Below are 15,531 nucleotides of genomic sequence, written 5' to 3'. Positions count from 1 at the left end.
TGCCGAGAACACTTTGCCAGACAAAGTGGTGGAAGTAGACACAATAGCAAGAAGCAAGAAGCATCTGAACAAATAAATGAATGGATAGGGAATAGAGGGATATGGATCCTGTAAGTGAAGATATTGTTAGTATGGAGGAGCATAAAGAGGCGGCACAGGTTTGGAGGGTGGAAGGGCCTGTTCCTGTGCTGTACTGTTATTTGTTCTTTGTTCAAATGGCCTGCATATGATCCGTAACATTTCTGTGATGTCAAAAATTGTACTGTTTGCACTTTTTAACTGGAAAATGCAAGTGTTGTAATGAGAGACTGTTTACTTGAAAAAAAATCATTTTTGAAGAAATAATTAAATTTTCTCTATAATGAAAGGACAGCTTCCTGTGAAGGAAAATCTAGAATAAAGGGACATGATTTTGTTATGAAGGGTCTCCCATTTAAGAATGAGATGGAGAGCACAGACTGTGAGTCTATGGAATTTTCTTCCCCAGAGAGCTGCGGAGGTAAGCCCATTGATTATTTTTAGGCAGAGCTAGAGAGATTCTTGACTGACAAGGGAATTGAAGTGGATTTTGAGTACACAATCAGATCAGCCATGATCTTATTGAATGGCAGAGGGGCTGAATGACTAAATTTTAATTCATTAGTTCATATTACAAGTCTAGTCTTTCAATAGCGAATCTTTAGGCGAGAACTGTTGTAACACACCCATTGGAGCAGTTGACAACTTTGGGATTTCTGCTTTAAAAGCGCATGCAACAATAATGGAAATTGTGTCTGATTTTTTTCTGTAATAATGTTAAGTGCTAAATGCCTTCCTGGTACTCTCCAATGAAACAAACCCAAACCTGTATCTGTGAAACGGTGCAGCCAAATAGATGGCATTGAATACATTACACTTGTGACAACTTCCTGTAAGAAACCTGTTCAAAGATTTTTATTCACCTGCTCTTTTCTCATGTTTTTCAATTATTTATTTGCTTCCCTTTCATAAATTATTTTGTTTCCTCTCCTGGTTGTGTGTAGCATTTAGATACGTTTTGAATTTTAAATTCTAACTTTTATTCCAATATCTACTAAAAAAACCCACGCAGAATGATTGAAAAGCTAAGTTCAAACATCCCAACAAGTTAGTTGACTAAATAGTACTCACTTTTCTCTTTCCCTCTCTCTCTTCAGTAACTGTCTCCTTCAAATCTGCCGTCATCACTCTTCTTAAAACCTTTTCCAACCTTTGACACTTTTGCCCTTGCAGGCTACAATTCACCTCCCATCCCTCTCCAACGTCTTTCAACAATTTTTTGTCTCTCAAATCCAAGCCTATCTGTCTTGGAACTCTAATCTTGAATCCTTCTAATTAGATTCTAACCTCTTCCATACCTGATCATTACACATCTCAATCCTTCCACTGTCTCTGAGTTGTCAAACTATTTGACTAACTTAAGCAGAAATGTTCTCCAACTAAAGATTTATGTGAATGCCATTGTCTTTGACCCTTTTGATAAATGCTGTTCCCTAGCCACTGACTGTTCTTCTGCCTGATAACTGATTGAGGTTGAAAACATTGTTCACAATACTGGTGTCATACTTTCACACTGGTGTCGTGGTGTCTCCAATTAAATTTCTCTCTAATTACCATTCTTGCCAATTACCACCTTCATAAAGTACTCAAATTCATTCTTGTCACAACCTGTCTGCTGTTGAAACTTTCATTCATTACCTCGAGACTTGACCATTTCAACATACTCTGGGCTGTCTCCAACATTCCACCCTTCATAAAATTCATTAAAACTCTGCTGCTTATGTCTTCATTCACATCATCTCATTCCCCTATCAATCCTGTGGTCCTTGATCTATGTTGGCTACCAGTTAAATGATGGCTCGATTTAAAAACTCAATCCTCATTTTCCTCAGTGACTAAGTTTGCAGATGACTTGTGCCATTGGGCTGAGGAATGGCAGATGGAGTTTAATTTGGACAAATGCAAGGTGTTGTATTTTGGTAAGACAAACAAGAGCTGGACTTATACAGTTAATTGTAGGTTTCGGGGAGTGTTGTCAAACACAGAGACCTAGGTGTCAGGTACATAGTTCTTTGAAAGTTGCAACACAGATAGACAGGTTGGTAAAGAAACCATTCAGCACGCTTGCCTTCATTGCCAGACCACTATGTCTAGGAGTTGGGATGTCATATTGAGGTTGTACAGGAGATCATTTTTGGAGTACTGTGTACCGTTCTGGTTGCCCTGTTTTAGGAAGGATATTTTTAATTTGAGAAGGTGCAGAAAAGATTTACAAGGATGTTAGTGTGACTGAAGGGTTTGAGTTATAAGGTTCAGTTAGCAATTGAGAAAGCAAATGCAATGTTAGGATTCATTTAAAAATGTCAGGAATACAAAAGCAGAGAAGTACTGCCAAGACCGTCTGAGGTTCTAGCACGACTGCATTTGGACGGAATTTAATTTGCAGTTTTGCACCCCATATCTAAGGAAGGATGTGCTGCCATTGGAGGTGGTCCAGTGGAGGTTCACAAGAATGAGCATGGGGATGAAGGACTTGTCATATTAACAGCAGTTGAGGACTCTCAGTCTATATTTGGCATTTAAAAGGATGGTTGGCAGGTGGAATCCGACTGAAACTTACAGAATACTGAAAAGCCTGAACAGAGACGATGTGGAGAAGATGTTTCCACCAGAGGAGCAGGAAAGCTGACGTTTCAGGTCTAGATTCTTCTTCAGAAAGAAGAAAGAAAGATTTCTGAAGAAGGCTCTTGACCTGAAACGTCAGCTTTCCTGCTCCTCTGATGCTGCTTGGCCTGCTATGTTCATTTAGCTCTACACCTTGTTATCTCAGATTCTCCAGCATCGGCAGTTGCCACTACTACTGTGAAATATGTACATTTTTGAATCTGAATCTAAAACTTTAGTAATTGAAATTTCTAACTTAATCAAAATAAGAACTTTTTATCCACAAATTTATGATTAAAGAAGAGTGCCACCTAAAGCCAAATCTGTACTAGCTGAGACTGGGAGTCTTAAAATTAACTGGAGTAGAAGCATAGAAATGATACAGCACAGAAGGGGGCAGTCGGCCCATCTTGTCCATGCTGACCCAAACACACCCAGTTGCCCTTTCTGATCCCATCTTCCTGCACACGTTCCATAGCCCTGCAGCTTACAGCATTTATGTGTAAAACTGTTTTTCCTCATGTCTCCTCTAATCCTTCTTCCACCTGACTTGAAACTATGCCCCCTGGTTTTTGAATGCTGCCAAGGGAAACAGGTTCCCCCTGTCTATTTCTACCCCTCACAATTTTGTAGACCGCAATCATGTCAGCACTCAGCCTTCTCTATTTGAAGGAAAATACCTCAAACTCTCTTTAAAGCTATAATTCTTCAGCCCTGGCAACATTCTAGTAAATCTTCTCTGCATCCTCTCCAAAGCAATTACATCCTTCCTGTAATGTGGTTTTCAGAACTGCACACAATATTTCAATTGTGGCCTCACCAGTGTCTTACAGTTTCACCATTATATCCCTCCTTTTGTACTCTATACCTCTGCCAATGAAGGAGAGCATTTCGTACGCTTTCTTTACTACCTTTCTTTCTGATGGTTTTCTATTGCCTTCCATTCATCCAGACAGAGCAAAGAAACAGTTTCAAAGTCTACCTCAGCCGAAACAGGAATTGAACTAATGCTATTGCCATAATTTTAAGTGGCATATCAGGTATCTAGGCAACTGAGCTAACTGACATCAAGTAGTTAATAATAACAAAGGTTAAAAATATATTAACCAACTGCAAGTATGCCATGCTGTAGAATATAGTTCAAGTGAGAACAGTATGGCCACAGACAAGGTCCATCATATTCATGGGAACCATCTGAAAGAGTTGATTATTTAGACACTTTCCCACCTTCTTACCCCATGCCCTTTAAACCCTTCCAGCTCAGAGGGAACTTGAAAGCAATGGTGTTCCGAAATATCTGCTGCCCTTACCTTTCTAGAAGGAAGTGGTTGTGTGTGCTTGGAAGGTGCTGTTTGAGGATCTTTGGTGAATTTCTGCAGTGCATCTTGTAGATAGACACACTGCATGTTAGTGGTGGAAGGAATGGATGCTTGTGGATGCACTATCAATCAAACAGGCTGCTTTGTTCTGTATAGTGTCAAGCTTCTTGAGTGTTGTTGGGGGCTGCACTCATTCAGGCAAGTGGGAAGTATTCCATCACACTTCTGACTTGTGCCTTGTAGATTGTACGCAGACTTTGGGGAGTCAGGAGGTAAGTTACTTGCTGCAGTATTCCTAGCCTCTGACCTGCTCTTGTAGCCACTGCATTTATATAGTGAGTCCAGTTGAGTTTCTGATTTCAACACTAACTCCCAGGATGTTGATAGTGGGGGATTCAATGTTGATAACACCACTGAATGTCAAGGAGCTGTGGCTAGATTGTCTCTTGTTAGTAATGGTCATAGGCTGACATTTGTGTGACATGAATGTTTTTTGCTACTTATCAGCCCGAGCCTGGATATTGTCTAGATCTTGTTGTATTTGGACACAGACTGCTTCAGTGTCTGAGGAGTCACGAATGGTGCTGAACATTGTGCAAACATCAGCGAAAGTCCCCACTTCTCACCTTATGATGAAGGGAAGGTCACTGATGAAGCAGTTGTAGATGTTTGGGCCTAGGATGCTAATCTGAGGAACTCACGCAAACATGTCCTGGAGCAGAGATGGCTGACCGTAAACAACCATGATCATCTTCTTATATGTTAGGTATGACTCTAACCACTGGTGGGTTTTCCCCCGATACCCATTGATTCTAGTTTTGCTTGAGCTCTGTGATGGCACACTTGGTCGAATGCAGCCTCGATGTCAACAGCTGTTGGAATTCAGCTCTCTTGTCCATGTTTGAACCAGGGATGTAATGAGGTCAGAAGCTGAGTGGCCCTGGGCATCAGTGAGCAGGTGCTGCTTGATAGCACTGTTGATGACACCTTCCACCACTTTACTGATGATTGACACTATACTGGTAGTGAGGTAATTGGCTGGTTGAATTTGTCCTGCTTTTTATGTACAGGTCATATGTGGGCAATTTTCCACATTGTCAGCAAGATGCCAGTGTTGTAACTATACTGGAAGAGCTTGGCTAGGGGAGCGACACATTCTGCAGCACAAGTCTACTATTGCCGAAATTTTGACAGGGCCCATAGCTTTTGCAGTATCCACTGCATCCAACTGTTTCTTGATTTCTCGTGGAGGGAATCAAATTAGTTGAAGACTCGTATCTGTAATGCTGGGGACCACTGGAGGAGACTGAAATGTATCATTTACTTGGTGCTTCAGCCTTACCTTTGGCATTGGTATGCTGCTCTCTTTGTTTTCAGTAGCACCAACGCAAGCCAGAGTGTTGACGGGAAGGTAAGGTTGTTTTTTTTATCTCCAGTATAAAAATTTACTTTGTGCAGCAGAGGCCCTCTTGTTTTCAGCGGCACCAGTGCGAGCCAAAGAGTCGACAGGAAGGTAAGGTTATTTTTTCTTTCTCCAGTATAAAAACTTAGCTCGTGCAGAAGAGGCTGAGTAAGTTAGGTAATATCCTTGGGCGAATGTGGGAGCTAAGGTTCACCACTAGTGTCCCCACTGACTTCATCTGCGGGAACTCCAGCTCCTCGGAACTCCAGCTCCTCGGATAACAAAGTGTGGAGCTGGATGGATACAGCAGGCCAAGCAGCATCTTAGGAGCACCAAAGCTGATGTTTCGGGCCTAGACCCTTCATCAGAAAAGGGCGAGGGGGAGAGGGTTCTGAAATAAACAGGGAGAGAGGGGAAGCAGATCGAAGATGGATAGAGGAGAAAATAGGTGGAGAGGAGACAGACAAGTTAAAGGGGCGAGGACGGCTTCAGAACATGGTCAAGCAGTTTCAAGGCCGAAGCAATTACAAGAGAGTTGCAGTGGGAGAGAGATCCCCTGAGGTTTGTCTGGAAGGAGGAGAGTAACTTCTTCAGGTCTGACACAATTTTAACTCCAGCTCCTCGGAAACCGCATTAGGGAACTGGAGCTGGATGAACTTCGGATCATTCGGGAGGCTGAGGAGGTAATTGAGAGGAGTCACAGGGAAGTAGTCACACCTCAGGTACAGGAAAAAGCTAGATGGGTTACAGTCAGGGGACAGAAAGGGAACAGGAAGACAGGCATCCCCTGTGGCTGTTCCCCTCAATAACAAGTATACCATTTTGGATACTGTTTGTGGGGGGGGGAACTTACCGGGGGTAAGCCATGGGGTACAGGTGTCTGGCACAGAGTCTGTCCCTGTTGCTCAGAAGAGAAGGGGGGAGAGGAGGAGAGCATTAGTCATTAGAGACTCCAAAGTTAGAGGGACAGATAGGAGGTTCTGTGGGAATGAGAGAGACTCGCGGTTGGTGTGTTGCCTCTCAGGTGCTAGGGTCCATGATGTCTCGGATCATGTTTCTGGGATCCTTAAGGGGGAGGGGGAGCAGACCCAAGTCGTCGTCCACATAGGCACCAATGACACAGGTAGGAATAGGGATGGGGATGTAAGGCAGAAATTCAAGGAGCTAAGGTGGAAACTTAGAGCTACGACAAACAGAGTTGTTATCTCTGATTTGTTACCTGTGCCATGTGCTAGCGAGGCGAGGAATAGAGAGAGAGAGAGCAGTTAAACACGTGGCTACAGGGATGGTGCAGCAGGGAGCAATTCAGATACCGGGATAATTGGGGCTCATTCTGGGGTAGGTGGGACTTCTACAAATAGGATGGTCTACACCTGAACCAGAGGGGTACCAATACACTGGGGGGAGGCAAATTTGCTAATGCTCTTCAGGAAGGTTTAAAATAATTCAGCAGGGGGATGGGAACCCAAATTGTAGCTCCAGAGTACAGGAGGCTGAGAGTAGTGAGGTCATGAATAAGGTTTCAAGGTCGAAGTGTACTGGCGGGCAGGAAGGTGGTTTGAAGCCATGAGCATCTAGCATAAGGAGGGTGAACTTGTCATGGGTTGGTACCTAGGACTTTGATGTTGTGGCCATTTCGAAGACATGGATAGAGCAGGACAGGAATGGTTGTTGCAGGTTCCGGGGTTTAGGTGTTTCAGTAAGATCAGGGAAGGTGGTAAAAGTCGGGGGGGGGGGGGGTGTAGCATTTGTAGTCAAGGACAGAATTATGGTGGCAGAAAGGATGTTTTATGAGGACTCGTCTACTGAGGTAGTATGGGTTGAGGTTAGAAACAAGAAAGGAGAGGTCACCCTGTTGGGAGTTTTCTATAGGCCTCCGAAAAGTTCCAGAGATGTAGTGGAAAGGATTGCTCAGATGATTCTGGATAGGAGCGAAAGTAACAGGGTAGTTGTTATGGGTGACTTTAACTTTCCAAATATTGACTGGAAATGCTATAATTCGAGTATTTTAGATGGGTCAGTTTTTGTCCAATGTGTGCAGAATGGTTTCCTGACACAGTATGTAGACAGGGAAACAAGAGGCGAGGCCACATTGGATTTGGTACTGGGTAATGAACCAGGCCAGGTGTTAGATTTGGAGGTACGTGAGCACTTTGGTGATAGTGACCACAATTATCGCCACATTTACTTTAGCGATGGAAAGGGAGAGGTATATACTGCAGGGCAAGAGTTATTGCTGGGGGCAAGATAATTATGAGGCGATTAGACAAGATTTAGGATGCATAGGATGGGGAAGGAAACTGCAGGGGCTGGGCACAATTGAAATGTGGAGCTTGTTCAAGGAACAGCTACTGCGTGTCCTTGATAAGTATGTACCTGTCAGGTACATAAAATAAAATGTCAGGCAGGAAGGAAGTGGTCGAGCAAGGGAACCATGGTTTACTCTTGTCAAGTGGAAGAAGGAGGCTTATGTAAAGATGAGACGTGAAGGATCAGTTGGGGCGCTTGAGGGTTACAAGTTAGCTAGCAAGGACTTAAAGAGAGAGCTAAGAAGATCCAGGAGGGGACATGAGAAGTCTTTGGCAGGTAGGATCAAAGAAAACCCTAAAGCTTTCTATAGGTATGTCGCGAATAAAAGAATGATTAGAGTAAGATTAGGGCCAGTCAAGGACAGTAGTGGGAAGTTGTGCATGGAGTCAGAAGAGATACGAAAGGCGCTAAATGAATATCTTTCACCAGTATTCACACAGGAAAAAGACAATGTTGTCGAGGAGAATACTGAGATACAGGATATTCGACTAGATGGAATTGAGGTTCATTAGGAGGAGGTTTTAGCAATTCTGGAAAGTGTGAACATACGAAAGTCCTCTGGCTGGATTTATAAATCCTAGGATTTATCCTAGGATTCTCTGGGAAACTAGGGAGGCGATTGCAGAGCCTTTGGCTTTGATCTTGATGTCGTCATTGTCTACTGGAATAATGCCAGAAGACTGGAAAATAGCAAATGTCCCCTTGCATTCAAATAAATATACTTCATACTGTCAGCCCACAGTATACATTAAACTGGCTATGTCTGTTATTCCTATTTGATTTAACTTATACCTTGTCCTCAGTAACTCCACATGCTGACCTATTGCTCTGGTTCCCACCTCAATGCACTCTAGTTTAAACCCTCCCACATAGTACGAGCAATCCTCCATGCAAGGTTATTGGTGCTCTTGCAGTTTAAGTGCAATCTGTCCTTCTTGTACAGGTTCTTCCTGACCTGGAAGAGATACCAATGATCCAGCTATCTGAAACCATTCCTTAAGATCAGCTGTTTAGTTAATCAACTCAATTATCTTATTTCTGGCCTCATGAGCACGTGGCACAGGGAGTAATCCTGAGATTATGACCTTAAAGATCCTGCTTTTCAACTTCCTACCTAATGCCCTAAATTTAATATGCAGGAACTCACTTCTCTTTCAATCTATGTTCTTAGTACCGATATGGACCATGACCCTGGTTGCTCACCTTCTCCCTCCGGAATGTCCAGTGGCAGCTCAGAGACATCCTTGACCTTGGCATCATGGAGTCAACACACCATATTGGTGTCTCACTCAAGGCCAAAGAAACGCCAACCTGTATCCCTGACTATAGAATCCCATCATTTCTGCTCACTTACACTTTGGCACTCCTTGTTGTACAGCAGAGTCAATCATGGTGCCACTGGTCTGGCTGCTGCTGTTGCTTTCCCTTGAGAGACCACCTGCATTCCCCTTCCCCAAAACGTATCCAAAACAATATTTCTGAAGAAGGGTCCAGACACAAAACATCAGTCTTCCTGTTCCTCTTAAGCTGCTTGGCCTGCGGTGTTCATCCAGCTCTACACCTTGTTATCTCAGATACTCCAGCATCAGCAGTCTCTATTATCTCCAAAACAATATACTTGTTTGAGAGGGGAATGCCACAGTTGACTCGTGCACTAACTGTCTATTTGGGTCACCAATCTAGCTGCCTGAACCTTCGGTGTGACCACATTTCTGAAAATCTTTCCTATAAAACTACTTCTCCAACCGATCCATTTACTCTGCGAGGAGCTGCAGGTGGACACACTATCTGCAGACATAGTTGTCATTGATTTCTCCCCAATCCCACATCTCACAGGAGGAGCACACAACTTGTAACAATTAGATTAAAATAAAATTACAGATCTTGTATTGAAATGCCTTAATATTGTTTATCATCCTCAGCAAAGCTGGATACTCAACAAATATGATTATAGTGATTGAAATGAGGTTGATCAGAGGGATCTCATTGAGTATGAATTCCCTGATTGGGGTTGTTAACCTGGGCCAATTAGGGAGTCCTGGCTAACAGATACAAACAGGAGTCCCAGGAATTTCCCTCAATCTGAGGACTGTCTCTGAGCTAGCTGGTCAGAGTGTACCGTACACGTGTGAATAAAGTGTGACTTGGTGACGGGGTACTGGCTTCTGTGGAGTTATTTCAATGATGAAGACTGGTCCTCCAACTCAGTTCTCTTTTCCCACTTTCTCAACATATCCTTGGCTCCATTTCAGCCTAAGATCTACAATGTCACTCCTTGAAAACATTCTACATTTTGGCCTCCACCGCTTCTTGTGGCAGGTAATTCCACAGGTTCACCACACACCAGGTGAAGACAATTCTCCTCAACTCAATAGGAAATGTTCCAATTCCATACCCTTACACTGACCAGGAGACAGTAGCGACTGCAGACTTTCCTGCTCCTCTGATGCTGTCTGACGTCCTCATACAGTGACCCCTGGTTCTGGACTCGCCGGTCGCTGGGAGCATCCTTTCTGCATTTACTGTGTCTAGTCCCTGTAAGAATTTTCTAGATTTCTGTCGGGTCTCCCCCCCCCCGCCATTCTTGTGGAAAACCAACAGAAACTGGCAGAGGTAAAGAAGACACCGAGATCGAAGTAGTGCGCATGCGCACAGCCGCCTCGTCAGCTCTCGGCTCCCATAATAAAAATAATAAATTGCTTTTCGGATTTTTTTTCACTGTTGTATTGCTGGGAGACATATTCTCCCGGAGGCTGGGGACGAATCGAAGACCAAAAAGACCCATGAATGGGAGCAAAGCAGCGGGAAGGCGTGCGGTAAGGGGCGGTGGATGGACAGTGAGCGCGCGGGCGGAGGGACGGTTTTCTGCCGCTCGCGCTGACCGCCCCCGGCGCTGGTTGTCGGACGGCGAGCATCATGGCCAGTCTGTACCAAAGCACCGAGTCGTCGTCTCCCAACAAATACCTGACATTAAAGGACGTGCGGGAAGTCAAGGAGGAGACCACCGTCGACGAGAAACTGTTCCTGCTGGCGTGTGAGAAAGGTAAGGCCGACCCCGGGGAACGGGGCACGACTCGTCTGTCAAACAACCGGCAGCTTCCCAACTCCTTTGCAGAACCTCCCCCCCCCCCCCGCAACGCCCCAGCACTCATCCATCCCCCCCCCCATCCCCCAGCACTCAACCAACCCCCCATCCCCCAGCACTCATCCATCCCCCACCCCCAGCACTCATCCAACGCCCCACACAACCCAGCACTCATCCAACACCCCCATCCCGCAGCACTCATCCAACCGCCCCCATCCCGCAGCACTCCTCCAACCCCCCCCCCGCACCCCCAGCACTCCTCCAACCCCCCCCGCACCCCCAGCACTCATCCAACCCCCCCCCTGCACCCCCAGCACTCATCCAACCCCCCCCCCGCACCCCCAGCACTCATCCAACACCCCCATCCCGCAGCACTCATCCAACCGCCCCCATCCCCCAGCACTCCTCCAACCCCCCCCCCCGCACCCCCAGCACTCATCCAACCCCCCCCCTGCACCCCCAGCACTCATCCAACCCCCCCCCCGCACCCCCAGCACTCATCCAACACCCCCATCCCGCAGCACTCATCCAACCGCCCCCATCCCGCAGCACTCCTCCAACCCCCCCCCCGCACCCCCAGCACTCCTCCAACCCCCCCCGCACCCCCAGCACTCATCCAACACCCCCCCCGCACCCCCAGCACTCATCCAACCCCCCCCGCACCCCCAGCACTCATCCAACCCCCCCCCTGCACCCCCAGCACTCATCCAACCCCCCCCCGCACCCCCAGCACTCATCCAACACCCCCCACCCCCCAGCACTCATCCAACACCCCCATCCCGCAGCACTCATCCAACCGCCCCCATCCCGCAGCACTCCTCCAACCCCCCCCGCACCCCCAGCACTCATCCAACACCCCCCCCGCACCCCCAGCACTCATCCAACCCCCCCCGCACCCCCAGCACTCATCCAACCCCCCCCCGCACCCCCAGAACTCATCCAACCCCCCCGCACCCCCAGAACTCATCCAACCCCCCCCGCACCCCCAGCACTCATCCAACCCCCCCAGCACTCATCCAACCCCCCCCCCGCACCCCCAGCACTCATCCAACCCCCCCCCCGCACCCCCAGCACTCATCCAACCCCCCCCCGCACCCCCAGCACTCATCCAACCCCCCCCCGCACCCCCAGCACTCATCCAACCCCCCCCACACCCCCAGCACTCATCCAACCTCCCAGCACTCATCCAACCTCCCAGCACTCATCCAACCCCCCAGCACTCATCCAACCCCCCACAGACCCCAGCACTCATCCAACCCCCCCCCCCACCTCCAGCACTCATCCAACCCCCCCCCACCTCCAGCACTCATCCAACCCCCCCGCACCCCTAGCACTCATCCAACCCCCCACAGACCCCAGCACTCATCCAACCTCCCAGCCCTCATCCAACCCCCCACAGACCCCAGCACTCATCCAACCTCCCAGCACTCATCCAACCCCCCACAGACCCCAGTACTCATCCACCTCCCCCCCCGCACCCCCAGCACTCATCCAACCCCCCACACCCCCAGCACTCATCCAACCCCCCACAGACCCCAGCACTCACACCCCCCCCCCCCCAACCCCCCGGCACTCATCCAACACCCCCCTCCCCCAGACCACACGGCACTCATCCAACACCCCCCTCCCCCAGACCACACGGCACTCATCCAACAACCCCTCCCCCAGACCACACGGCACTCATCCAACACCCCTCCCCCAGACCACCCGGCACTCATCCAACCCCGACCCGCCGGCACTCATCCAACACCCCCCCCCACCCACCGGCACTCATCCAACATCCCCCCCGCCCCGACCACCCGGCACTCATCCAACCACCCTCAACACCACCACCCCCCATCCAACCTCCCCCACCCCCCATTCAACCCCCCCCCCCCCCAGCAACCCCAGCACTCATCCAACACCCCCTCCCCCAACCCCCCGGCACTCATTCAACACCCCCCCCCCCCGGACCACCCGGCACTCCGACACCGCCCCCCAACCACCCGGCACTCATCCAACCCCCCCCCCCCCCACCCCCAGCACTCATCCAACCCCCCCCCCACCCCCAGCACTCATCCAACCCCCCCCCCCACCGCCACCCCCCATCCAACCGCCCCGCAACCCCAGCACTCATCCAACACCTCCGCAACCCCAGCACTCATCCAACACCTCCCCCCCCCAACCCCCCGGCACTCATCCAACAACCCCCCCCCCAGACCACCCGGCACTCATCCAACACCCCCCCCCCCCCAGACCCCCCGGCACTCATCCAACACGCCTCTACCCCCCGGCACTCATTCAACCCCTACTCCACCCCCTCCCCTGCACGTCTCGCCCCCCCCCCCTCCCCTGCACGTCTCGCCCCCCCCCTCCCCTGCACGTCTCGCCCCCCCCTCCCCTGCACGTCTCGCCCCCCCCCTCCCCTGCACGTCTCGCCCCCCCCCTCCCCTGCACGTCTCGCCCCCCCCTCCCCTGCACGTCTCGCCCCCCCCCCCCTCCCCTGCACGTCTCGCCCCCCCCCTCCCCTGCACGTCTCGCCCCCCCCCTCCCCTGCACGTCTCGCCCCCCCCCTCCCCTGCACGTCTCGCCCCCCCCCTCCCCTGCACGTCTCGCCCCCCCCCCCTGCACGTCTCGCCCTCCCCTCTCCTGCACGTCTCGCCCCCCCCCCTCCCCTGCACGTCTCGCCCCCCCCCCTCCCCTGCACGTCTCGCCCCCCCCCTCCCCTGCACGTCTCGCCCCCCCCCTCCCCTGCACGTCTCGCCCCCCCCCTCCCCTGCACGTCTCGCCCCCCCCCTCCCCTGCACGTCTCGCCCCCCCCCTCCCCTGCACGTCTCGCCCCCCCCCTCCCCTGCACGTCTCGCCCCCCCCCTCCCCTGCACGTCTCGCCCCCCCCTCCCCTGCACGTCTCGCTCGCCCCCCCCTCCCCTGCACGTCTCGCCCCCCCCTCCCCTGCACGTCTCGCCCCCCCCCTCCCCTGCACGTCTCGCCCCCCCCCTCCCCTGCACGTCTCGCCCCCCCCCTCCCCTGCACGTCTCGCCCCCCCCCTCCCCTGCACGTCTCGCCCCCCCCTCCCCTGCACGTCTCGCGCCCCCCCCCTCCCCTGCACGTCTCGCCCCCCCCCTCCCCTGCACGTCTCGCCCCCCCCCTCCCCTGCACGTCTCGCCCCCCCCTCCCCTGCACGTCTCGCCCCCCCCTCCCCTGCACGTCTCCTTGCCCCCCTCCCCCGCACGTCTCCCCTGCACGTCTCCCCGCCCGCACTTCCACCCCCCCCGTTCTCCTCCCTTGCACATCTTTCTCCCCCCCTTGCACATCTTCCCCCCCCCTCCCTTGCACATCTTCCCCCCCCCCTTGCACATCTTCCCCCCCCCCTTGCACATCTTCCCCCCCCCCTTGCACATCTTCCCCCCCCCCCTGCACATCTTCCCCCCCCCCCTTGCACATCTTCCCCCCCCCCTTGCACATCTTCCCCCCCCCCTTGCACATCTTCCCCCCCCCCTTGCACATCTTCCCCCCCCTCCCTTGCACATCTTCCCCCTCCCTTGCACATCTTCCCCCTCCCTTGCACATCTTCCCCCTCCCTTGCACATCTTCCCCCCCCCCTTGCACATCTTTCTCCCACCCTCTCCCTTGCACATCTTTCTCCCACCCTCTCCCTTGCACATCTTCCACCCTCTCCCTTGCACATCTTCCCCCCCCTCCTCCCTTGCACATCTTTCACCGCCCCCGAGCCTACAAACCCCGGTACCTATGCCTCCTTGCCTCCACTCCCGCATCCCCTTCCCTGACCCTTCACCCTGCCAACCCTTTACACCCAACCTTTCACCATTCCCCACAACCATTAACCCCCGAGCCCTTCGACCCTTGCCACTCCTACGCCTGAACCTTTCAACCCCAGCCCACACTACTCTTCCAAGTCACCAGTTGCCACTCACTCTGTCACCACCTCCCTCCCACCCCCCTGCTCCCCTGCTCTCCTAGTCTTACTCCCCCTACTCTCATTCCCCATCGCTTGCTCGCTGTCTCGCTGTGCCCCACTTTCTCACTTACCACCACCCCCGTCACTAACCCCCATCCCTGTGCTCTATCACTCTTCTGCTCCTCACCCTGTTCTTTCTATGTCTACGTACTGTCCCCTTGGTCACTCACTCAGAGAGACAAACTCTGTGGGGTAAGTGGAATCCCAAGGGAGGATGTGGAAATCCTCGTCTCAGGAAAATGCCAGAAAAATTCTGCTTTTCTCACTCACTAAAGAGCTACTGAGCTGTTGTTCGCACTTTTCCAATTTCTGAGGGATTGGTCAGGGTGAAAAGAAACAACTGTTCTCGTTTTATTTTGGACACACTGCCCCCCCCAAAAAAAAAGTCTGTCACTTCTCACTGCAATAGTATTTGACAAAATTGGTGATGGCAAACAAGACACACATACACACCAGGGCTGAAGATAAAAGTTTTTTTGGAAATTCAACAACCACCAGAATCGTTTATAGTCACAAGTCATTTCCAATGATGAACTGTGTATTTAACATAGAGAATAGTGGGTGGGAAAGAACATTTTTTTGTCTGTGTTTATGTCAGGACAGTGAATGAGTTATGTATGTTTAGGGTTGTTTTTGTTCGCAGTAACTGAATCATAGAGACCAAATTAACTTACAGTCATCCAACTGAATGGTACAGCTGACTTAATAAATAAATTCAGAGTTGGTGAGAACTACTGACGCTAGAATCAAATAACACAGTGTGGAGCTGGAGAAG

General features: G+C 50.7%; 1 protein-coding gene across 7 annotated transcripts in view; it reads left to right on the top strand.

Moving 5' to 3' along the window:
• The first annotated feature begins 10,179 nt into the window (after positions 1–10,179).
• The window catches only part of trpc1 (transient receptor potential cation channel, subfamily C, member 1), a 110,733-nt gene continuing 105,381 nt past the window's right edge, over positions 10,180–15,531 (top strand). For 3 of the 7 annotated variants that reach the window (XM_048542100.2, XM_059651225.1, XM_048542099.2), the window contains exon 1: positions 10,182–10,756. In XM_048542100.2, the coding sequence (XP_048398057.1) occupies positions 10,630–10,756 (127 nt within the window). In that variant the 5' untranslated portion in view covers positions 10,182–10,629. Of the gene's footprint in view, positions 10,757–15,531 lie in introns of all 7 variants that reach the window. The other 4 variants (XM_048542098.2, XM_048542097.2, XM_048542101.2 and 1 more) reach the window with 3 other exon arrangements.

The sequence above is a fragment of the Stegostoma tigrinum genome, chromosome 14, assembly GCF_030684315.1.
Source record: "Stegostoma tigrinum isolate sSteTig4 chromosome 14, sSteTig4.hap1, whole genome shotgun sequence".
Taxonomy (NCBI): domain Eukaryota; kingdom Metazoa; phylum Chordata; class Chondrichthyes; order Orectolobiformes; family Stegostomatidae; genus Stegostoma; species Stegostoma tigrinum.
This window is presented reverse-complemented; position numbering and strand designations above follow the sequence as displayed.